Source organism: Bicyclus anynana, chromosome Z, assembly GCF_947172395.1.
Source record: "Bicyclus anynana chromosome Z, ilBicAnyn1.1, whole genome shotgun sequence".
Classification (NCBI taxonomy): Eukaryota; Metazoa; Arthropoda; class Insecta; order Lepidoptera; family Nymphalidae; genus Bicyclus; species Bicyclus anynana.
The window spans coordinates 9,793,144-9,819,692 of NC_069110.1; the positions used below are offsets into that span (position 1 = coordinate 9,793,144).

General features: G+C 35.9%; 4 protein-coding genes across 5 annotated transcripts in view; 1 reads left to right on the forward strand and 3 right to left on the reverse strand.

Moving 5' to 3' along the window:
* Positions 1–273: 273 nt before the first annotated feature.
* LOC112047986 (uncharacterized) lies at positions 274–10,414 on the reverse strand. The gene is made up of 7 exons (XM_052890743.1): positions 6,121–10,414; positions 5,889–6,048; positions 4,039–4,217; positions 3,530–3,724; positions 2,117–2,229; positions 1,358–1,505; positions 274–560 (listed from the first exon to the last, which is right to left on the reverse strand). The coding sequence occupies exons 1-7, from the start codon at positions 10,383–10,385 to the stop codon at positions 365–367; spliced, it is 5,256 nt and encodes a 1,751-aa protein (XP_052746703.1). The 5' UTR covers positions 10,386–10,414; the 3' UTR covers positions 274–364.
* A 1,563-nt stretch (positions 10,415–11,977) lies between these two features.
* LOC112047996 (lysophospholipase-like protein 1) lies at positions 11,978–17,394 on the reverse strand (the record flags this gene model as incomplete). The annotated part of the gene is given in 4 exon segments (XM_024085327.2): positions 11,978–12,294; positions 12,832–12,972; positions 13,611–13,877; positions 16,909–17,394. Coding segments are annotated over 4 exon segments (684 nt in total). The 3' UTR covers positions 11,978–12,100.
* Positions 17,395–18,270: 876 nt separating this feature from the next.
* On the forward strand, positions 18,271–19,649 carry LOC112048462 (uncharacterized). The gene is made up of 2 exons (XM_052890774.1): positions 18,271–19,207; positions 19,542–19,649. The coding sequence occupies exons 1-2, from the start codon at positions 18,296–18,298 to the stop codon at positions 19,647–19,649; spliced, it is 1,020 nt and encodes a 339-aa protein (XP_052746734.1). The 5' UTR covers positions 18,271–18,295.
* A 3,175-nt stretch (positions 19,650–22,824) lies between these two features.
* Positions 22,825–26,549, reverse strand: part of LOC112047971 (alpha-tubulin N-acetyltransferase) — a 22,550-nt gene continuing 18,825 nt past the window's right edge. For both annotated transcript variants that reach the window (XM_024085305.2, XM_024085298.2), the window contains one exon: positions 22,825–26,049. In XM_024085305.2, the coding sequence (XP_023941073.2) occupies positions 25,725–26,049 (325 nt within the window). In that variant the 3' untranslated portion in view covers positions 22,825–25,724. The remainder of the gene's footprint in view (positions 26,050–26,549) is intronic.

The window sequence follows — 26,549 nt, forward strand, 5'->3', positions numbered from 1 at the left end:
ACAAACTTTTAACCCCTATTTCACCTCCTTCTCTTTTAATTTTAGGGATAAAAGTAGCCTATGTTCTGCTCCAAGATCCCATTTATGAAAATACCAAAATTCATCTTGATCGGTTTAGCAGTTTAGCCGTGAAAAGGCTATTAACTAAAACTAAAAGGTAATTAACTTTCTTGAGCTCTGTAATGTCTGTAATAATCAGAGATTCTGAGATGATTTGTTGTTAATTATAAAATAAAATAATACATCTTTTCTATTATTAATGTTTTATTTCATTGTTATTTTCTATTTACCTATCCATAAAAGTACATAATAACAATGTAACAAAATAAGTAATGGTTGGTAGACATTATGTAGGTAGATATATCTACTCCATCTCTGGATCCTTCTCTGGATGCTTCTCTGAATCCTTCGCTGGATCTTTCTCTGGACACGAGCATTTCATTTTGCTCCTTTCGGCCTTCGTTATAGCAGCATTTGCGGTTTTGTCCATCTCCCACCAAATTGCGCCACCCAGAACATTCAGGAAGTATGGTGGCACACTTCCCTCTCGGAGAAGATACCTGTGCGACAAATAAAGGATGCTGGTTTTGGACAACCTCTGTGGTGCAGTGGTATAGTGGTGTATGCGCGGTGGATTTACAAGACGGTAGTCCTGGGTTAGATCCCCGGCTGGGCTGATTGAGGTTTTCTTAATTGGTCCAGGTCTGGCTGATGGGATGCTTCGGCCGTGGCTACTTACCACCCTACAGGTAAAGCAATTTAGCGTTCAGATACGATGAGAAACTGAAAGGGGTGTGGATTTTCATCCTCCTCCTAATAAGTTAGTCCACTTTCATCACTGATTGCATCACAACTTACCATCAGAGATGAGATTGTAGGCAAATTCTTGTAAAGAAAAACAATTGTAGATATAGCACAGGTACCTTACCCATATAGTTAGGTACCTACTGCCTGTAACCTAGCTAAATGCCTCGTGGTTTACTTATAAAATGAAAAAAAAAATATTTTTATCCCTGAGTTGTATAAAAATAGGTAACAACCGATGACCTCAGACGTACCGAATAAAACTTCATCAAAATCTGGTCAAGCCGTTTCGGAAGAGAGGGTATTGTAACTAACACTGTGACACGAGAATTTTATATATATACAAGTATATACTCGTATTAATCTTAATTATATGCGTAAAAGTCTGCCGCCGCATGCCGCCAATCCGCATTGGGCCAGCGTGGTGGACTATTGGCCTAAACCCTCCCATTCTAAAAGGAGACACGAGCTCAGCAGTGAACCGAAAATGATAATGATGATGATGATGATGATGATGATGATGATGATGACAAGTATATTAAATATGTATTACCGATAAAACTCTTCCTCTTTCAACTCTTCAGCGTGTCGCCGCCAGTATCTCTTTAAGTTGGGGCGCATCTCAGTCGCTGACTTCGCATCTTTCACTAAAGTCGTACGTTCCTCTTCCCATATTATAAGATCATGATGTGATTCAGGTTCTGTGGCAAAAAAATCCACATTAGCTGCATTATGCATACCTACTGCATTTATTCAATTTGTATAAGTGGGTAAATATATGTAGGTACTAGCAGACGCCCGCGACTTCGTCCGCCCTTAGACCTCTTTAATTCCGATCCCAAAATCCGTTCGTAGTGGATACATACCAACTACAATCTACCTCCCTGCCAAATTTCAGCTTTGTACATCAAGTGGTTGGAACATGAAACTAATTGATAACTTAATTTTGTCAAACACTGCATTTGGTTAAGGTTAAGTATGAATGCCGTCATGAATCAGTTAAAAAATTTAATTAAAATATTAATAATAAACCGTTTCAAAAACATATAACGTACCGAATAAACTAAAAAGCGATATATAGCATCAAATTATGTTCCTGATGCTTTGCTGTTGATTACCTACTGATCAATTAAAGATGAAAGTTTTGGCTCGTATTGTCAAAAAATAAATAAAAAATGAAATTTTTGTATATGTATAATGTATATTATAATAAATTTTCAATCTAGTAGAACGCTAATGAAAAATTTAAGACCCTTTTAAATTAAATAAGTATAAGTTATCTATCTATGAGTATTTTCAATTATAATGGTACCTTCTCCTTCTAAAGACTCTTCCTTTATTGATGGGCTAGTTCTGGTAGTAATGCCAGGCTTCACCCTAGTCTGCACATCTTCTGCCAGGCGATTCTTCAGCTCTTCATATACCCTACCAGATTAAAGATTTCATTGTTAATTAGAATTCATATTATAGGACTCAAAAGGTGATTGCAAATATAAGAAAACTAATGTAGAACAAAGGTATATGATTTACAACACTTGTCAGGACAACTTAATTAGCAAATCAAACTGTAACCAAAAAAGAGCCTAGAATGGCAGAAAATGACCTTGAGTGGAGTCACGTACTTGTGAACGATGTGAGTAGGGTTAAAGGATCCTTTGACTGTATACAAACACTCCCCTTTTCCACTCAAGTCACTCTCCCCGCCTATCCCAAGTAACCCATAAAGAATTAGAGTTATTAAGTTGATACTAATAAAAAATATTATTATAAAAACAAAAAGCAGACTCCTTAAGCGAAATGAACTTAAAAGAGAAAATCAAGTATCGCAATATGAGTATCTATATAAAATTCTAACTGACTACTCTATGGTGCCGCATGCGATGACAACAAAGAAACTGAAAAGCGACCTACACAAAATGGCACGAAATAATGACGTAGTTGATCATAATGTTTGTTAGATTTGTAGGGCGTTTGAACAAAATTTCAAATGTCTTTGTTATTTGTGCGTTTATGTTTATAGTTCATATATTGAAAAAAGTCACGTTTAATGGAAGGAAGCTAAAAATGTATGAATTTTCATATATTTTTTTAATATTTCATATATTAATATAGTATAATAAATTCAGTAAAGATTTCTTACATTAAATATTTTGGTAGATTTTGAAATTTTATAATATTACTAGCGGACGCCCGCGACTTCGTCCGCGTGAAACTCGATGTAAACTTTCAACTACCTCTACCCTACCCTTAGGGGTATAAAAATAGATGTTGGCCTATTCTCATAGATACCGGATAAGCACAAAAAATTTCATCAAAATCGGTCAAGCCGTTTCGGAGGAGTATGGCAACGAAAACTGTGACACGAGAATTTTATATATTAGATTTATTTTGCAAACATCCAGTCAATCTCTGTTTTTTTTCATATTAATTAGTTAATATTGACCTTATTTACCCGAATGTCTCCTAAAAATAAATATATTCAAACCTAGTCATCATCCCCATTTACACTAGCTGTCTGTCAACTATCTACTGTCAAACACCTATCTGTACCTACACCTTACCATTACGTCCAAAGCCAATAGGATTTCAAAAAGTTGACCAACTACAACTACCTAAGTCAAAGTTCGTAAACCTAAAATTGAGACACGCATGGTTTACCTGTTTTGTAGGGAGACTCTCTTAAGAGTAAGAGACCAAGTTCTCATTCTATCAGACATTTTCTTACCTGTCTGCAATAGCCTGAACAACTTCGTTAGTGTTCCTTCCGTCTTCTGTTCTTAAATCGTATATTGGCAAGTTCAAAATAGAGTTAGAATGATCAGACTCCATGAGATGACGGTATCGAAGTATTGCATTTAAAAGTTCTTTACTGCCTTTCAATACATTTCTTTGGGCGTCTCTCCATTGCTGTTCCAGAGTGCTGATAAGGTAGAACAATAAGACATTAATTTCGCTTGACGTCCTATAGGCTGGTTGAATTTGGCTTACGATGAAGCTGTAAAAATTATATTCTGCTCGTGTTATATATAAATTGGGGCCAATAAGTCATTAGGAGAAAAAGGAATTGGTCCAAAACTGTATGAAGCCGTTGTGGTGATTTTAATAAAGTAACATTAAATACTGAACTATTTTTGAATACATATTCAAATCTACGAATTTACATTTACTTACGTTTATTTTAACGCTCGGCTTTTTATATATTTAGTTATCTTACTAAAAGCAACACAAACGTACCGCAATATAAAAGCTCTTGGTAGTCTCTCTGGCAAAACGTTATCAGGTGTTATTGGTTTAGGTTGAAAACATTTGTAAGGTCGCATCCAACTGTAAAAACCTTTACCGCAATCTTTTTTCAGATCCATATTAGCCAAGTACTTGGGTTTATCGGACAGTTTGGAATCCATCAGCCAATTCTGACGGAATTAAATTGGTATTATAGCTTGGCAAGTTCGTTGATGGCACCCCCATGATATGCGGGCGACGGGGGGAAATACTACGCGGATGTGAAGTCAAGCGCGCGGGGGGCAGAGGGAAGGACTGCGCGAATATGAAGTCGTGCGAGTGGGGCATCGCTATCCCCCTCCCGGACCGCGCGGACCATCGGGAGTGTTACGAACGAATTTGCCAAGCTATAGTAAGTACCTACTTATTAGCATACCTGTCATTATTTGAATAGCTTCTAATAAAATACTTATACATAATCATCAACATGACATCATTATAAAAATTAGTTTTTTTTAGAGATACCTTGATCACAGTCTAGCCTTCAAGTTCGTCTATGTATTTATACTAGCGGACGCCCGCGACTTTGTCCGCGTTAAATTCGGTGTCAACTTTACTACTACCTCTACCTCTACCCTCCCCCTACCCTACAATTACCCACATCTTACCCTACCCCCCCAAACCCACCCCTACCCTACCCCTACCTTACCTATACCTTACCCCCATCCTACCCCTACCCTCCCCGTACCCTATCCCTTTCCTACCCCAATCCCACCCGTACTCCTATCTCACACCTATCCTATCTCACACCTATCCTACTCCTACCCTACCACTTCCCTATCCTACCCGTACCTCTACCCTACCTCTAACCCTACCCTACCCCTACCCTACCCCGGCCCTACCCCGGCCCTACCCCTACCCTACCCCTACACTACCCCTACGCTTCCCTACCCGTAGCAAAATCGGTCCAGCCCTTCGAGAGTGGTGCGATGACCAAGGGAAATAGAGACTTCTATGCTAATAATATAAAGAGGTAAAGTTTCTGTGGTTGTAGGAGGTAATCTCTGGATCTACTGGACCGATTTGAAAAATTGTTTTACCAATAGAAAGCTACGTTATTTGCGAGTGTCATAGGCTATGTTTGATCCCCATATTCACACGGGAACGGGAACTACGTAAATGTAAGCGCGGGGCGTCATATAGCGAAATTTCTGCGTCTCTTAGAAATTTTGTATTATCTCCGAAACTATTTAAGTAATTAACATACTGTAAAGGGCAAATCTTATCTCCATAATATCCTTGTGATTATTAAATAATTTATTTTAATAAGGATTAAAGTTTAGTTGTATAAATAATGACGTAAACCTAAGTATATAAAATTAATAATTTTTAAAACACAAAAGGTTCTATATCTGCTAATATATAGAAGATAGATATATGGTGTCGCGGACTTTTTTGTAGAACTTTTAAAGATACATAAAGTCTCCATACATTAATTTAAATTTTACACAATAGTTAAGGCAGCGCATGCGAATAAGTCTGTTTAAGAGGATTTTCAGTCCGACCTGTATGACGAAAACTGTGATAACTCGGCTAATATATATGAGCATTCTACTGGTGAAAGAATTTTTGAAGTCGGACCAGTAGTTCCGAAGATTACCCCATTTAAAGAATGTTACAAACTTACAAATTTACAAACTTACAAACTTTACCTCTTTATAATATTAGTATAGAAGTATAGATTGATATCGTCTTTTCATTAATTTGAATGTTTCTAATGTACATACCTATACATAACATAAGTAGATAAAGCGCTAAACTTAGACATTAGCGCTACTAACTTAAAAGCATATAAATGATACCTCTGATTCGGTAACGTGCAAAGGATTGAGAATCGACCAAAGAGTGCGGTGGTCTCCAAAAGTATCGTAGTGATTGATGCTGCACCAGGGTTCAGAGAAGCAGGCTTGCATATATTGTTCTATAATTTCCCGATGCACCAACTCCGAGCATGTTAAATCTCTAAATTAAATAACAATGATCATTTAGCATTTTAAGAAAAGTTTAAATCTTTTAATATAAAATATAACCAACCGGGCAAGTATGAAAAATCTGCAAGATCTTGCTTCATACATTTGGTTACATTTACCATGAGTGGTTACAGAGTTCTCTACTGTGTTTTTTTCTCCTTGTTTTTGTTGTGTAGAATCAACCACTTCTTCAGAATCATTGGATAAAGTGTCATTGACTACATTGATGGTGCCTTCTTCGTTAACGATAACATTTTTAAAAAACGAGTCCTTCATTTTTAACCAATTTTTTTCTACTTGAGATACATTGCTAATTTCTGCAGATTTTACTTTAACTTCACACTTTGTAAACGACTTACATTTAGAGCAAGCCTCATAACTAATGTTTAAGGTTTCTCCATTAAACTTTGCGGAAGTCTGACCGTCTTGTAAGATTTCATAATTATTTTCCATGTCAAATGTCACGCATGATTTATTTGGTGATTCAATACTTATTTTACGTGTAGATTTGTCAATCGTAATTGTTGTAAAATTTGGATGTTCGATCGTGTAGATAATATGAATGAAAATATAGCCATCGGTCCTTTGTTCTTTATCATCTATTTCTTCTGATCTTAGTTTACTGGATCCTAAACTAGTTTCACTATTACTGGTTGTATATGGAAAACTTTTTTGTGACGAAGACTCTTTTGATTTCGAAAGATCGGCACTTATACTAACTGTAGAAAAATTTTCTATTTCTACTTCAGTCCATTCAGGAAAAACTTCTTCATAATCAATTTTATACTCAGTCAGAATTCTGGTTTTATTAGGGAAAGTTACAAATTGAATTCCATCCTTATTTAGCACCACAGTAGTTCCATCCATACGTTTGGAAAATATTTCCCCAAGATAATGATTGGTTTTTGTTTGCATGAGCAATTTTTCTACGTCAAAATAATCATGATTAATCCATTTTCGTCTAAAGCCATTTGCATCAATAGTTTCAAATTCTTCTATAACTAATTTATATTCAACTGGTTTTGAAGCGATTTCATGTTCATCTTCGTTAAAGTTGTTCTTAGATGACTTAAAAGCTTTACCTTTACTTTTGGATTTTACTTTTACTTTTTTAACTTTCGTTGAAATATCTGCGCTAGATACATCTTCCAAAATTTCGTCAGAAACAATTTCTTTTCTACATTTTGTTATATTAATATAAGAAGCGTCTGGTAAAAGTATATTGATATCACCGTTATTTTTAAAAATTATAACTTCTCCATTCAACGAAATACATCTCATTTCTTCATCGAGTTGCGATGGAGAACAATTATAATATTGCTTAATGTGGGAAAAAATTGGTGAATTATTTTTATAAACACTCTCGGTTATGAGTCCATTAGGCCAAGTAACAAATACCGAATGGTATGACTTATGTTCAAATAATTGTGGGACTCTAACTTTTTCATGAGATATAGATGTGACGGAGCTTTGTTTACAGGAGGAAGTGGAGACTAACGGGATGGGAATTTGATAAGTTTGTTTTTTAATATAAATAATTAATTCGTCTTTGCTTGAAATTCTAAAAGACTCACATGCGTTAATTATTTCTGGTTTAATAAACTCTCCAATGACTTTATGCATCCAAAACTCATTTTGACTATTGCCTGGAAGTACATTTAAAGTTATATATTCTAAATTCATTGGTATTACTAAAGTATAAAAAGTTGATATTTGAGTGCCATCCTTGGAGAAATAGCTACTATCTTTTCCAAAAACTTCAACTCTTCTATCTCCTAAATCATAACCAGAGAATGTTTTTTTGGAAAGCTTAGATTTTTCTTGTTCTAGCTGAGAAATTATTAGCTTGGGAGTAACAGTAGCCGGTGATTTTTGTTTCTTTGAGCTTTTAGCATCAGAATCAGCTCCAGAAAATAATGATGTTCTTTTGGAAGCAGATGTTTTAAATTGAGAACTTTCATTATTAGGCGTATCAAGATTTGTAATTTCTTCATATTTCAAGGAACCTTCCATAAGAAGTTCCATTTTTACATCGTTCTCATCTACACAAGATTTGTAATCTAACGGAACTCTGAAGTCCTTGTATTCAGATCGCGACTTAACTAAAATATTTTCTTCATACATTTTTTCTTCATCTTTAATCCAATCATAGTGTTCTTTTAACACAAAATCAAAAAAGTCTTGTAAACATAATGACGTAGGAAGATGGCATCGCCATTCCTTTCTAGCTATTCCATCGTTATCTTGACTATTGTAAAACATCATTATAAAAGAATCAGTTACTTCGCAATACTTATAATCTACGCAATTATACTTATTAAAAGCATCTTGAAGTACTTGAAAAGCCTTTATACCTGTAAAATCTTCAAAATATTCAAAATCATCAATCATATGACTAATCGGTCTTTGAATGGCTATTTCAGCCGCCGATACCAATTCACTTATATCAGGACAATCAAAAAGTAATTTAATTCGGGTATCTTTATTTTGTTCGTCACTCGAAGATTTATATGATACGTTGCTTTCTACTAAGGAAGGAAATAAAGATGACGTAGAGCTTGTACTTATTGTGTATTTAGATTTTGATAATGGTTCGGCTAAAACACTTCTGTTTAAATAAGTTTTTTTAAATTCGGATAAAGTTGAAGAAACTAAGTGCTCCTTTTTTAATGAGCTTCTATTGTTATATAATTTTCGACAAGCTAAAATATGTAGCAATCGATTTAATTCTGCAATTTCAACATCAGTTCGATTGAAGCATGAAAGCAATACATTTACATGAAATTTTATTTTTGCCTCTATTTCCTCTGTTAGTTTATTTCTATTCATCCATAATTTATTGATCGGCATTCCAATTAACATTCTGCTGACTATGTTTTCTAAGTTTATATTACCAAGGTGAAATGTGTTATATTTACAAAAATCACCATAATTTATGACAATAGGGTTTCTTAAACTTTCATATTCATTACCGTAAGTGAATCGATAATTTTTATTGCGAGAATCTGTTTGACAAAGTTGGTTTATAAATTCATTTACAAGAGCTTGGGATTGTTGTAGCTTATCGTCGTCGTTTGACTTAGGCGGAGAATGGCTTATCGTCGTAAATATAGATGATGTTACGGTCATTCCACTAAAAGACTGACTATCAGATATGGTTTGAAGAATACTATCTAAGACTAAGAAACTGGTTATTGATTCAAAAGGTAAACCATCTATATGTCTACCGTAAATAGATAAATAGCGATCATCTTTATACTCTTCTGGTACATTAATGATTTCCATATTTTTTAAATAATTAGTATGTTGTCTGCTTAAATCCTGAAGATCGTACAGTAAGAAACTGATTTCGTTGTAGATTTGTTCAGCATTACCTGACAAACTACTATTATTCCAATAAGGAGGTGAAAAAACAACAAATGCAGTGTTTTTAAAAACTTCTCCAATATCTTTGTCCAGACGCAGTAATTGTATATCTTCCCAATATTTAAGAGACTTTTCGGCCAGCAATTCTGTTTGACTTTGTCCCCTTTTGCTTGCCCGTGTTAAGCACGTCGGCACTTTGGTCGTGGCAGGATTAATTCTAATTTGAACCACAGCTGTTAAAGGTATACCAATTTTTACAAGACATGCAGGTAAATTAGCATCCGCAAATCCCGTTACGGCAACGTACAAACTGGGACCATCTGTTGGATAGTCATCAATATATACTTTATCTCTCCACTCCTCACCTCTTACTCTAAGTAGCGTATTATATTTTTTATTTTCATCTTCTACTGGTATAGGATCTGTTTTTTCTTCTTTTTTGCCTTTTAGAGGCGGTGGTGTAACTTCTAGACGTTCAGCAAGTTTATCGTTAACCGTTCCCCTAACTTCCGCTTTATCAATCATAGTAGAAGATTCCCTTTTCATTCCTTCCGTCACTTTAAGTTTTTGGTTTTTGATGAAAATATATTCTGTTTTCATTTTTATAATTAAATGCTTAATTATGAGTGCTAATATTTCTGGTGGTATATCTTTTTTTTCTTTAAGATAAGCTTGTCCTTCTTCAAATACTCTTAGATTATCATCCTTTACTTTCTTTTCCCCACCTAATTGATTAATCATAAAAATAGTTTCAGTTTTACAAATATTTTTAATAACAAATCTTCTCTCTTCTGCTGCGTATGTTTCAAACTTTCCTAAATAAATACGGTCCGGATCGCTACCAGCTGCTTCTATAATAATTACTTTTACTTTCCATGAGTCATCATCTAAAGGTGTTTCTTCAATACTTGTTCTCCAGTAGTTTTCATTATCATTCGCTTCTTTGCCTTTCTTAGGGCCCATCTTTGATTTAAATTAATAATTTAGTTTGGTAAAAATGACAATTAGTTTGGTTAATATTGAACGGTATCGACATTACAGCCCATAGATGATACATTATATATTGAGATAGATACGCAACTATCATTTCAGTTTAAAAAAGTTATGTACCGTGATCACTAGATGGCGCAATCTAATTAGATTTATTGGCTACCCATAGATGGCGTTCCCTCTACGAGTACAATCTATATTTTTAGTTGTAAGATTATTGCTGTTTGATTTCCTTAATTCTTATATATTATTAATGAAAAAAAAATTAATGTAAACATTTAATATTTCACAATATAATACTAATGTACCTAAATATTTAAAATAGCCAAATTTTATAAATATATAATATCATATATTTATAAAATTTGAATTTAATATTATTATATATAGTAATAAGGAAAACAAACTACAATAATCCTTCAAATTAAAGGATTTTTAATCAAAGAAAAAAAGAAGATTCTTATTATTCAACGATTTATTTTTTCTTTTGTGATTATGAAAATATCTTAATGCACTTCAGCAGCCTGATAACATTAGTGCACCAACTATGAATATTGACTTTTACGATTATAAATAACCACTGATAACATCTACACACTGGTCACCTTTAAGAATACGTAAAATTGCTGGCGACATTTTCGCCACGCCGTTTCGCGACACACCGGGCCGCCTTCTAAGCATAATTCCGATGGTGGTCGAGCATGTTCCATGGTTAATTATTAACTATGCACACCAAATCCACAAGTAATACCCATTTTAATCACTTATTTGTACCGATTACATCTTATTTTAATATTTTTCGTTCACCACTGTCACCAAGTTTTAAACAGCATGTCACTATAGCAACAACAGAAAAAATTCAAAGACAGCTAAACTGTCATATTTGAAACTATATTTTTAAATTTTTTATAGTTTGAACAGGAGTGATTTTAATCAAATAATGTGCTTCATGCGTGCCATCTATATTGTGCCTGAGAAAACTTCGCTTAAGTTTTTGTACCGTGAGCACTGGAGGGCAGCACTTCATACAAAATATTTTACGTAAGCGAACTGTGCGGAAGTTTCACCCCCATGTTACAGCCAAGCTAATGCCGATTAACTAGACACCTCGCTCGAATGACGTTCGTCTACTGTAATAAGTAGAAAAAGTTTTCATATACTTAATAGTTCGATATTTACCTCAGACCGATTACCTCGCTAGACGTTACCTGTCAGTCTCTAAACTCTAAAGCATATAACCACGATCTAACGTGTTTATAATAAAAACCGTTTCTATAGAATCGATGTTTCATCTTTGTAATCAGTTTCCGTCGTGTTTATACGCCGGTTTGTGTACTTGCATTGCATGTTGCAACAACGGCAACAACTTCTTGTTTTCTAAAAGATTAAATTTACATTTTATTAGTATTCCTACCATAATTTTGGAAAAGATCAGATCTTGGGGTCTCCAATTTTTAGAGGTATAAGGTGATCCAAGATTTAGGGGCCAGCGACCCGGAGGGACCGTCTCTCCCGCCCCCCGCTTGGTCCGCTAGATAGAGTGAGTAATGAATTAATGAAATACATTTGTAGGTAAATCAATAACGTTTATTATTATAACTTTAAACTAACTACATATTCTCTTACAAAAGATTTTTGCGCTTTTTGAAACAAAGTAGGTAACTATCTAAAGCATAATATGATAACGTTTAATCTTCTGGTAGGACCTTTTGAATCCAATTTTTTATAATATTTAAACCTTTCATATTTGGCGAATGACCTAGTCTTTCCATTATTTGAAAATTTCCTTGAACTCCAAGTCCTTGCAACTCTTCAAAAGTAGTTTTACCCCACAAGCTAGGCACCAGATCATCGATATCGCCATGTATTTGCAGTAGCGGCACTGAAAATGTTATCACTTTATTACTTAAGAATATTAAATCATTGCAATCACAACACAAATACTACTTAACAAAGTAGTAGCAGTAGCTTCTCGATGTGAAACGACACGTCTCGTGAAGAGTACTATCTTTTTAGAGCTAGTCGACCAATTTCATCCTGTTGCAAAGAAAGAGTGAGCTATATTTCTTTTCACTAAATATATATTGTAGCAAGGCCTTAGACTGTGACTGTGTTAGAATGTGAATGGAATTTAGTCGCGGACACCCGCTAGTGTAAAATAAAAACACACAACGCAGCTGACCTAGCCGCAGTAATTTTTATATATCCACAGGGAAAATAAAAATTATAATTTCATGAATAATAATTTGTAGGCTAACGTTTTTTATAGGCCCATATTTTGAGTTTGCTAATTGGTCCTGTATTTGGTAAGTACTTGATACAGGTATGATTACTTGTGTAAGTTATTTTAAATGATTCCAAATTCAACATTAACTGATTGCTTGAGATATAATAAATTAATTAAAAAATAAATCCTTACCATGGTTAGAGTATTTTTTTAGGTCTTGATAAACAACAGAATTTTCGTTGAGAAATGAACTGAAAACAAACACGCCAGCCAAGTCTGGCATCCATCTGTATGCTGTGTGTAGTGCAAGCGCACCACCCATAGAAAAACCACCTACAACACAAAATAAACAGGTGTTGAATGAACAATACACAAAAGTTCTATTAAGAATAGAGATGATGACAGTTTTTTAAATTGTACATAAATTAAGAGTATGTTATATTAATAGTTCTGCATTTTGACGGCCTTTGTGGCGCAGTGGTATGCGCAGTGGATTTACAAGACGTAGGTCCTGGGTTTGTTCCCCAGCTGGGTCGATTGAGGTTTTCTGAATTGGCTCAGGTCTGGCTAGTTACCACCCTACCAACAAAGACTTACCGCCAAGCGATTTAGTGTTTCGGTACTATATCATGTAGAAATCGAAAGGTGTGTGGATTTTCATTCTTCTCCGAACAAGTTAGCCCACTTCCATCTTAGATTGCATCATCATTGCAACACCATCAGGTGAGATCGTAGTCAAGGGCAAACTTGTAAGGAATAAAAAAAAGCTTGCCTGCTATAAGGAGAAAGGCCTGGCCCAAAAGTGAGCTGTTAAGTCTTATAATGAGATATCAACTTAAAAGTATAATTAGGGATATAAAGTAATTATTCATCTCAATTGCTCAAAAAAATATTTTTTACTGCATAGGCAGATATTACCTTTTAAAATATAATGGTTATAAAAAGAGGTTAGTCCTAATAAAACAACTTACCAACAATAATTCGATTGTTAGGTATACCAGCATTATTTTCACTTTTAACAAGATTTTTGATATCTGCTTCAATTTTTTTCAATGATTCCAGTGCTTCTGGTGCTTTTGGGTGTATATCTATGCGGTCAAACCAAACATTGCTCATGTCCCCTTCCGCTGGTGTATATGGTTGAAGGGGAGCTGTTGGATATAGGATCCTTATGTGTGGAAAACTAAAATTCTTTGCTAATATATCTACCCACTCTTTCATGTTAGAACCAGTGCCTCCTGAAATTCGTGCAAAAAATATAATAAATATATCTATACTATAGGCTGGGCAGCAGAAACTCTCTAACATCTTTTTGTCCTAAATTCCTCAGTGCTTAAAGACGAAAGTTTTCGATCAGTGTGTGTTGCCAGTGATGACCTACAGATCCGATACTTGGTCTCTGACTATGGGCCTTCAATTTCAAACAAGACACTCAGCGGGCAATGGAGCGAGCTATGCTTGGAGTTTCTCTGCGTGATTGAATCAGGAATGAGGAGATCTGCAGATGAACCAAAGTCAGTGACATAGCTCAGCGTATCCCGAAGCTGAAGTGATAATTGGCAGGCCACATTGTTCGAAGAGCCGATGGATTTTGCTGTGGCAAAGTGATTGGCAGAATTATTTATATACATATATATATATCTATTAACTCCACATAAATACTACTATAATGTATAAATATGACATGAGCAACATTGCCTGTCTATCTTTTTTTTACCACCGGATATACTTTGGAGAAAATAGGAGCCTGCAAATTAATCACATTCCTAACAACACTTTTTAATAAAGTATTAGTACAAGGAAAAGTACCACATCAGTGGTGTAAATCAAGCATAATTCTATTGTACAAAAAAGGAAACCCGCTAGATTTGGGGAACTATAGACCGATAAGCCTGCTTCCCAGCATCTACAAACTCTTCTCAAGCATCTTGCTGAAAAGAATTTCATCTAATATAGATAGCATGCAACCTGTGGAACAAGCAGGCTTCCGTGAAGGGTTTTCTACAACTGACCATATCCACACAATCAAGCAAATAATAGAAAAATTCAGTGAATACAATCAACCACTTTATATTGCCTTTATTGACTACTTCAAGGCTTTTGACAGCATCTACCACAGCTCAATTTGGAAAGCATTAGAAACATGCGATATAAACAACACATATATCAACATTATTAAAAATATTTACTCAAACACAACTAGTAGAATCAAACTAGAAAATAAGGCGAAGAAATTGCAATACAAAGAGGTGTCAGACAAGGTGACCCACTGTCACCAAAACTATTTATTGCAGTATTAGAAAATGTATTCCAAACATTAAACTGGAAAAAGAAGGGAATCTGGATCATAGACCAATTCTTAAGTCACCTAAGATTCGCAGACGACATTGCAGTATTTGCTAAATCAGCCTCAGAACTTCAAGAAATGATAAAGACGCTGAGTGTAGAAAGCAAAAAAGTAGGGTTACAGATTAACTTTACCAAAACAAAAATAATGACCAACCACCACCAAAAACCGGTAGAAATAGACAATAAGATAATAGAATATGTAAAGAACTATGTTTATTTAGGAAAGAAAATTTCTTTTAACAAAGACAACAATAAAGCAGAGGTGGATAGAAGAGCAAATATAGCATGGAAAAAGTTCTGGGCTCACAAAGAAATTTTCAAGGGAAATTACACTGTGAACTTAAAAAGGGTTGTAATGGAGACAACTATTCTACCTTGCCTAACCTACGCCTGCCAAACATGGGTCTACAACACAAGTTTGACGCATAAACTCATCACCACACAACGTGCAATGGAAAGGAGCATCTTGAAACTAAAAAAAGCTGTCAAAATAAACAGTATAATTATTAGGAAAAAAACTAATCTCACAGATGCTCTGGACCATGCACAAAGACTTAAGTGGAGATGGGCAGGCCACCTTGGCAGGCTAAAGGACAAACGGTGGACTAAGAAAATTACCTATTGGAAAGGTCCACTTGGTAAAAGGAAGGTAGGAAGGCCTATAGGAAGGTGGGTAGACGACATTACCGCAGTGGCTGGCCAAGGTTGGATGGAACTCACAAAAGAAAGGGACAACTGGAAAAAGATGGAGGAGGCTTATACCCGAAGGGGCCCATTATTAACTAGTACCAACTAACTACAATCGATCGATCAATCGATATCAACCCATATACGGCTCACTGCTGAGCTCGAGTCTCCTCTCAGAATGAGAGGGGTTAGGCCAATAGTCCACCACGCTGGCCCAATGCGGATTGGCAGACTTCACACACGCAGAGAATTAAGAAATTCTCTGGTGTACAGGTTTCCTCACGATGTTTTCCTTCACCGATTGAGACACGTGATATTTAATTTTTTAAAATGCACACAACTGAAAAGTTGGAGGTGCATGCCCCGGACCGGATTCGAACCCACACCCTCCGGAATCGGAGGCAAAGGTCATATCCACTGGGCTATCACGGCTCTCTACCTACAATAACATAACTAACTACAATAACATAATTAATTATTTAGATAAATATATATATTAGTTAGAATAGTTTATATCACTATCTAAATGGGAAAATAAAGCTTATTATTATTATACTTTGGAGAGTGTGCTTAGGAGCTTTATAATCTTGTTCCTCCATCCCCATTCTACCACAGAACAGCAAAACATCATCAGAAAATGGCATCCCTTAGTTGTCCACATTCAGTCAACCCACAAAAAATGTTTTGCATCAGTGTTTCTAATTAGAACTGCTAAGATGTGGAATGCCTTTCCGGCGTGTGTTTCCTGACACCTACAATTGGTGCCCCTACAATTTCCCAAGGCAAGAGTGAATTGGCATCTTCTAGGCAAGCGTGCTTCATCTTAGACCTCTTCATTGCTTACATGCATGATTGTAGTCAAGCACAAGCCTATCTAAGATAAAAAAATAAATAAATACACGCAGGCACTGCAAAACATCCATTCTCATCACACAAATATCTTCCAGTTGTGGAAATCAAACCCACGGCCATGGATGTAGAAAGCGGCGGCCATAAATCATCTCCATTTTAAATCCATTCCATAGTTTTCGTTTAAAAGAGCTACATCAATAATTCATAAATCCTGCGGGAACCTTGAATTATATTGCCATAAAAAGTGGCCTGTATGTACAATCCTGGTATAATCTATCTATTATACAAAGTTTGCCCAAATCCGTTAAGTAGTTGGCAACGTTAAAGAATAACAGACATCAATACAAACTTTCGCATTAATAATATTAGTAATTTATTTACCTGATCCATGAAAAAATATGACTGTAGCAGTGTGCTTCGCTCCAGTGTTTTTAGTCAAAGCCAGTGCTCCTAACCTAGACATTATAGTTACGAGCCTATTCCTGATTGATGTTAAATGCTTTACTTTAACAGACGTGGATATTTTTGTTACAATAAAAGTAAACAAAACTGATAAGATAACTATTCAAAATAGAGATTGTAAATCATTAACAAATTATTAAACTAGCGCAAGTCTAAGTCAATATGTTCATACAACTATAAATTTTTGGACGATGCTTATTTGGAAATTTTAATATTATTTTTCTAATATAAAATTTTATTCTTAACTTTGAAACAGTCAATCATAGATCACTTTCTAAAATAAAAAAAAATAAAAGTAAAACAGACTTGACTCTTGAGTCAGTCGGCAACTTTGACAGTGACAGTTAATTTCTTTGGTCAGCTGGCTCCTTAGACCATTAATAACGCTGGCTCTGAGTTCTAGTTTTTTCGTGCAAATTTTCTATGGTTCTAGCTCTTTTGAGTCTAAGCTTGATAAGATTTTTTGCAGTGTTGCCAACTTAATTTTTTCCCAAATACAAAGATTGTGGTATCGTGATGGTTTACGAAGAACGCTGGTGGGAGGCATCGCCATGGCTAGTTATCACCCTAGCGACAAAGATGTACCGCCAAGCGATTTAGCGTTCCGGAACGATGTCGTGTACAAATCGAAAGGGGTGTGGATTTTCATGCTACTCCGAACAAGTTAGCCCGCTTTTTAGATTGTATCATCACTTACCATCACTGGTGAGATTGTAGTCAAGGGCTATCTTGTAAAGAATAGAATAATAAAAAAACACTCACTAATATATCCACAGATACAAGAGGTAACTAGATTTATAGTGTCAATTCTTTGTATTGAAACCAGCGTACCGAGGGGCGTGGCCTAAATGTCTGTTTAATGTTTAGTGAAAAATGAAATATGTCACCCTTACTTTAGAGTTGAATATTATTATTTATACCCTTTTGTCACAGAACAAAACAAGACTGCTAGTACACGCTTGCGTTGTTCCGCACACCCGGGTGTACGCGGGCCACACCCCCTTGCTACTTCTATTGCTAAAAGCGTTAGCTTTTAGTAGCGTTGTCTGTTCTGTGCTTGTAAAAGGGTATATATAATATTATTCATAGATACCATAGATAAAACATATATCTACTATGATAGCTTTATAACGACATTTAATAATTGTTATTTAGGTCCGTGTGTTTCTGAAATAGTTTTTCCTTCTTAGATTTATTTCTTTTAATTAGTTTATAGTGAATATGTTTTTTATATTCTCTCTAAACGGTTTAAACAACATTTAAATACATTTATTAGCAGTAGATAATTAGGGAAATAAAATCTGCAATGGCTTATAACTTAAACGAAAGGTTTCCCCCGCCGGCGAAACCATTCAAGCTTTTGGACCCTGGAGCTTATCAAAATACACAACGACCTTTACGTTTAAATAAAGTTCCGTTCCTCTCAAAATGTAAACGTGGTTCCGACCTTGGTACTAGAATATGGACACACGCCCTTTACAATACTGCTTTACCTACAAAAATTCAGAATTGCACTACTTTAATGTCTAATGTTCCTCGATTTTCTTACGACTTGCTAAGTAAGGAAGACATAGAAAGGATTCTTTGCCAATGTGGTGAGGATAATCCATGTCAATGTTTTACTGAAGAAGTAATTTGTCAGGGTAAAGTCAAAAAGAAATTATTTAAGGGTATAACACCCAAATCTACAATTTCTGCCTTTTTGAATAGAAATAAAATCAATAAGAAACAAGATTCACCGCCATTCTATGACGCGAGGGCTCTTGAATCTACTGCTTTTTACCATGGATGTAAATGGAGTAAGTGGTCACAAAGGGACAAAAAAATGGCAGATGTTACTCCCGGCCCCGCATCCTATACTATTGAATCTGAACCAAGGTATGAGACGCTCTGTGCTGAAAAATTAAGATCTTCAAGGCGTAAACATTCAAAACAGTATCGGTTTATAGAAATGGTGCAGCGTCGAAATCTTACCGAGAAAAGACCTGGACCGGCAGATTATTCTCCTAATTCACCTAGAGGGACAGATATGAAATGCTTAGGTGATAAAGCAGTGAGATTTGTTAGTGGTAAATATGATATAAAACCTGGACCTACTGCATACTATATAAAAAGAGACTTTGACAAACTTGAACCCCCAGAAAAATTCAGTCGCACGAAGTTGCCAAGCCCATCATTTTTTGGAGTTAAAGCAGAAAGATTCAAATTTCGTCATGACGTAGGTCCGAGTCCCGCAAGTTATGACCTAAATTACAGGTCAAGTCGACCAAAATATTGTAATGCAGCTCCATTTGGATCGAGCACGCAAAGATTTAAAGAACAAATAATAATTGAAGATGAGTATGATGAGGATGAGGATGTTTTAATAACAGACACGCAAAAATATAGATACAAATCCGTCACAGAAACATGGGGTTTCAGATCGGGTACTATAAGAATGAAACCACTGTTAAAAAAAGTTAATGAACCGAGCCCAGCAGATTTAGCGCAACCAAACGCTAAAATAGTAAGGCCACGTCAATTACAAAACAAGAGTCCCTTTTTTTCTTCAGAAGGACGATTTCAACCTTGGTATAACTGGATCCCTGTGCATGGTAAGGAAAAAACTCCTGGACCTACATTCTACTGTCTTGAAAAACCAAAATGTTATCCAGCGGTAAGTTATGGCCCGACGTGTCGTACTCCACGATTTTTGATCACAGCAATTCAAAATCCTGCTCCAAATGCATATAAAGTTGGAGGAGGATTAGAAACTGTACTGTCCACACACAATATAAAACTGAAAGATAACATCGCCAATAAACACCAATTCCGTTGGGAACCACATGCCGAAAGTAAAAAACTGAGCTTCACGCAAGAGACAATATTGTTAAATAAATCAATTGAACTATTAGATAGTAACATATTTGAAAATAAGGAAATAATAAATAATAATAATAAAGGTCATATACATGTAAAACCAGAATATTAAATGCTGCGTTGCTTTATGTACCTACCTGATGAAATATGTACCTATGTTGCGGTAGTTTTCTTCATACTGGATATGGAAGTTATATCGAAACCGAGTAAAGCAAATAAAGGTTAAAAGTGATATAGCTGGCCGTACCTAGAACAAAATTCACATTGGCAACTCAACATCTGCGAAAAATTCAGAAAAGAGAGACAGAAGCTTTTACATTTCTTTTATCTCAAGTTAATATTTACCTACAAGATAGGTATTTTTACATTTTTATATATTTACTTTTAGATAAACGAATTTTTTATTTACTTACTCAAAAACAAAGTTGAACATAGATACTACTTACTCAAAAACAAAGTTGAACATATATACTACTTACTCAAAAACAAAGTTGAACATAGATACTCTAAAAGATTTATTAGGTTCATACAAGGTATTAGCTATTAGAAACCCTGTATGAAAGCGCGACGTACGGTGTAACGGGTATTGCCAATCCATTCACCTATAGACATATACCTTACTGCCGGTAACTTGAAACTAAAGTGACTGTTGTCTGCGCGTAAATAATCATAAAAGTGATTTATATTTGACTGACGTGTCGTGTCGTAACGTAACGCATCAGAACAGAATCGGTATCATACATTTTGTAAGCGACACATAAGAAGCCATCACATGTCACAACATATAAGTGTAAACGTTGCCATATAAAAAGTATGATACCGATTCTATTCTGATGCGTCACGACACGACACGTCAGACAAATATAAATCCGGCTTTAGACGTGTTAGGTTTTTAATAATGATATGGTCACTATTTAACTATCGTTAGGTTAGCTAGTTACGAAATTACTTGAGACAGAGACGGTCCCTTAATTACTTACTTGGATCTCACAACTTTTTACGGTAGAACAACTAAGTTGCGAGAATTGGTATATTTTACAAGAGTTGTTTTTGATGACATTATACGTATTTAATGTATTCAAAGCTGTGCGTGTACTTGCTAGCTAGCATATAAGAAACGCACTGCTTCGCGTGTACGCGTATCTACTGGCTCTCTTCCAAAAACTCGAATATCGTGTCCTCCACGTCGACTACCAGACCCAACTGCATGATGAGTTATGATCACGTGAAGATGACACATGACATGTATCGTGAAGACATAACGGTATATTGCATGCGATACTTACGTTTCGGCTGCTATTGTCTTTCTCTTCAGCTTATACTCGAGGCTCACCGTTAGCCTAAACTAAAGTAGCCATGATCAAGGTGACGAAGCCACCTTTAGCAGCTAAAATGGTTCGGCATTCATTGGTATCGTAAACGTGGTAGTTTCTCTTTCGTATATTCTTCAAGCTGCACCAAAGACTTGAGGGAAAAATAGGTTATGGAACCTAACTTTTCCCGAAGAGAGGGGAATTTTGGATTCACTCAAACTCATAAGCATAAGGGAGGTACCTGAAAGGGAGGATGGAGAATATCTATACTAATATTATAAAGCTGAAGAGTTTGTTTAATTGAACGCGCTAATCTCAGGAACTACTGGTCCGATTTAAAAAATTCTTTCAGTGTTAGGTAGCCCATTTATCGAGGAAGGCTATAGGCTATATATTATCCCCGTATTCCTACGGGAACAGGAACCACGCGGGTGAAACCGCGCGGTGTCAGCTAGTACCTATATATTGTACAAGAACCCAGTATGAACCCTCAATATTGGTGGGTACACTTAAGGTAATTATAATAAATATCTATTAAATTATAATTAGCCTCACCATCCAGTCACGATCGATATGGCATTACCAGCACCGGCCCGAAGTAAATTTTAGAATGAAGCTAAATCCAAATATGGCGCCTCTAATGTTTGCTCCTAATAATATATACCTATACTAATTCTGAGTACAAACTTGGTAAGTATGGAACGGGAAGATCTGGACCATACTTTGTACTTCTGAAGTAACCAATTGAAAATCAGGCCTGCGTCTGCGCACTCCATTCGCGCCTCTCGACCATCTCTTCGTTAAATATATAGACAATCGAAAAAAGGAAATTTATTTTTCTTTACCCCTTTAGGATTTAGCGCCTGGAGCGACTGCTCCGTTCGCCGTATGGACGGACCGGCCCTGGGCATTACAGTACCTACGACGTATATCGTATTGTTTTGCTAACTCAGTATTAGCCGTTCATATACGCTTAATACGAATATTCTACGAGTAACGAGGTAAAGTTTGTGGTATCGTAGGGGGTATACTCTAATTCTACTAAAGCGATTTTGAAAATCCTTTTACTACTAGAAAGCCACGGTATTTGTGCGTGTATGAAACTATATTTTATCCCCGCATTAGATTGGATTTTTATTGGACCAGAGTGTCGGCTAGTACTTAATAAAAATAAAATTACCCTCTGTTTTCTGTACATTCGTCATCAAGCCATGTTCGGCTCACTGCTGAGCTCGAGTCTTCTCTCAGAATGAGAGGGGTTAGGCCAATAGTCCACCACGCTGGCCCAATGCGGATTGGCAGACTTCGCACACGTATTTTACACGTAATTAAGATAATTCTTTGGTATGCAGGTTTCCTCACGATGTTTTCCTTCACCGTTTGAGACACGTGATATTTAATTTCTTAAAATACACACTACTGAAAAGTTGGAGGTGCATGCCCCGGACCGGATTCAAACCCTCACCCTCCGGAATCGGAGGCAGAGGCCTCTACTAGGGAGGAGTCCACTGGGCTATCACGGCTCTTCAATTTCTGTACATTAAAGACTGTTAACTTTTTTAGCTCGATCACTATATCTTAAGTTGACGATGTGTGCGAAATAAAATTAAATGTAAGAAAAGTCTACACACAAATTATACGTTAAAATAATACAAATATATTATTTTAATGGATTAGAAATTTATTTTACTAGAGAATAAAACAAATTTTCTCAAAATTAAAATGTCAAAAACTTTCTTAAATTCACAATTTTGAAACTTAGTACAATTTTATAAGTTTGTTTACAAGATACAGCTGAGCTTCTTCTTGAGAATTCTTAAGAATTCCAAAAGATTGTTTGGCATTAGTTGTAATAGTAAGATGTACAGGCGCATTTGCGTGTGAAACTTAGGGATCGTCAGGAAAGAAGAAACGGATTTTCAAAAGTTATCATATTATGTCTGTGAACGGTTGCTAAGCAACGGTTTGTTGGTGGACGGGTTTATATTAACAATGCCTCACATGTCCTCTTATTCAAAATAATGTTTCTGCTGTGCTGACTTTCCTTTCATTTACACAAACAAAGACTTTTTAGTAGTCAACCAGGAAACCTTATAGTTTCGCCATGTCCGTCTGTCTTATTATTACTAGAAATATGTAATTTAGCATAAATATATACGTACATTTAACGTCTTGAAAAATATTTTTCATGGTACCTACCTCCCAACATGTAAATGAGGTATCTTTAAAAAATTTGGTGGGTCTGGAGACCATTTGTTTGTACAATATTGAGGTGTGTGGGGTCATGATACTAGTAGTTTTGACAATTGTAAAGGGATCAAAGTGCTAATTGAATCTACAGAACCATGGTACTGGTCACGACTTGACCAGTTTTTTATTTTGTTCGTGTAAGTGACGTAGATTCCTTAAAACTGGGATCATAGCGGCGTTACTGGAGGTTTGTTTGGGCGAGCGCAGGAACATCGCTTGTGGTGCTAACATGCGACCAGTGAAGATAAAAAGAAAAAAAATTGTCCAATGGCGTCGGACCTAGTCCCATCTTTTTCGTACCAACGCAATAAAAAGAGATCGGGTTGTGCCGCCATTGGTTGAATTTTGTCTATTCCTCTTTTCGTTAGTAGCATGCTAGCGTCACTGATGTGAATGGCGTTTGTACTCTCAACTTACTATTACATCCAAAACCAGGTAGACTTCTTAAGATAAGAATCACAACAATTATTATAAATTAACAATAAATTAATCAATTCATAAAACAACAATAATAATATAATAGGTACGCGTGAAATTAGATACTTATAAAAATAAAATTATAAAACAAAAATTGTTGTTCACCGGTTATTGTTCCGGTTAGTTTGGTTCGTTTATCACATACGCAATATTTAACTAGCGACAAAGTCTGGCGCACACAAACATTCATTTCTATGAATGATAAAAGCATCTAATTTAGTGCACAAGTAATTCTAGGAATGTTTTAATTATGTCATTTTTGACTAACATCAAGACAAAATCGTATTCGTGCCTATATCAAAACACATACACCTATTGTTTCGTATTTCTAACATTTAGCTTTTAAAAGACTTAAAATTTTAGAATTCAGCCTTCAACGCACATTATTTGTAGGCATTTTGGACAAACAAATCAATCAAGACTTTTGTATGAGATCCTAAGTTACGAATAACGATGGAACACCGAAATTATAAATATAAATTAAAAAAAGAGAAGCCCATTCCTCTGATTATATTATAGAATAAGAACCTCTGACAGTCAGACTGCTGCTCATTTTCAGATAATTGTTGAATTAGTTAGCCTTTACTATAAAGTTTGGACCATAGCGGCTTTGGGGTGGTAGCTCGTACAAAGCGTATTTTTTCATTATTTTATAATTTATGAAATCTCAATCCTCAATCGCCAATTACTTAGCTTCAATACTTTGTTCAGAAAACGAAGGATTGCCACAGTTAAGAGCATGGCGACTGGGGATAATGTTTTGTTATAATATCCAGTACCTAGATAATATTAAAAACATGTTTTGTGCTCAGGGAATTAATTGTCTAGACCCATGAAACCTGTTAATGCTCCAAAGCCACAATAGTCTAAACTCCGTTGTTGCTTACAGTACCTACTGTAGGAAAACAAGCTGGAAAATTTTGCAGCTGGTATAAAACGACGAATATGTGGCCATCAAGGGCTTTTACCATCATTATTATCTAACTGTCGATCAATGCATTTGACGGAACACGCCATAGTGTTACACTACTTGACTTGTGGAGAATCAAGATACTAGGGCTATGTAAATCGTTATTAAAATTGTCTTACAATACTAAGCGGCATATATGGTTTGGACATTACATTCAAAGACAATAATTAAATATCTAGAGGTTTTGGACTTATATAATTTATAGATTATGCGTTTGGCGACACCTCGACGAGAGAGTTTAGGCCTGGGACTAGGGCTATGGAAGTATATAAGACGCGGCGCAAACATGAACTGCACGAGTTTCAATAAATTCATGGACTTTGGAGCTACTTTCCTGCTGTCGCTGTCGAACGAATGGAAATCGCCGCGATACTACCGTTTAAAAATGGAATTTTTATGTAAAGGCAAACATCTGTAATCGTCGCCCGCGCCATACAGGAGCGCGTAGAATGACGATAGACGGGAGACAGATCAAGTTATAGTTATAGATAGGGTGGCAGGCGTATTCTTCATTCATTCAGTCGCGTCACTCATGTTCGTCGCTCGCCTCTGTCGTAACATCTCGCAGTCCTGTATCGCGCGACTGAGGACTCACTGTTACGGTTTGCCTGTAGTATTGAAATGCATATTGGCACGACACTCACTCGTCTAGTTGATGGAGGTTGTCTTTTTATTATGCACAGAATGTGTGAAAGTCAAAAACAGGATCAACTCTTTCATAAAATAGCGTGACTAGTAAAAGTCGTGATGAAATATAAATATTAGGCGATCCTGTGGTTGAAATTTACACAACATCGCATATTGATGGCAACCTAGGCGACGAGGCCACAACATGTGCGCTAATCGCCACTTACACAGGTGGACATTTACCACAGCTTGTTGTGGTAGAACTTCACATCGAAGTAGCCGCGATCTGTTAGTTGCGACGCGCGGCGGGACGTAGTGGAACCTGCGGGCGACAGAGCCGGGGCAGGATTCCCGGAAACTGGCTCCACTTTGAGAGTCGAAGGTCTTTCAGGACTTTTTTGAATGTTAGGTAGTTTTTCTTGGTCCGCCTTGGCAGCATCCTCATTGTTCATTTTCATCGGTGACGGTGATCTTACACTGTTTGTTTCAGTGTCTAAGTGTTCTGCAGTGTATGCTGTTGGTTCAACTTCTACAGAGGGGCTTGGTGCTCGTGAAGTTACCTGCCTATAACATCATAAGTTCGCGTCAAGTGACTTTGCCGCTCTGACAAAGTCACTTGACGCTTGACGAATCAGCTTTCCGACAATTTGCGTCCCCGTATGCGCAATGCAGTTTTGGCTAACAGCTAATACTAGTATAGGGTACTGCATATTCATTTCAACCAATTTTAGAGTGGTAAACTAACTTAATACGTGTTACACATTGTTGGTGTTTTTACTACGCTATAACAGTGGTAATCAGTCGTTTTTAACAAAGAGATTTTTTTAATGTGTTTCTTCCTTATTTCTTCAGAAATGGTGGACGGAGACTTATAAGTACCGACGGTACTGCTAATATATATATATATATATATATATTATATATATATATATATATATATATATATTTATGTTTAACAACAACGCGAGGGTTATCTAACCATTATAAGGAGTATATTGAAATCGCATGTGAAAAACGAGGATACAAATCCAAACTTCATTAGAAACTATAAGTGCATAATATAG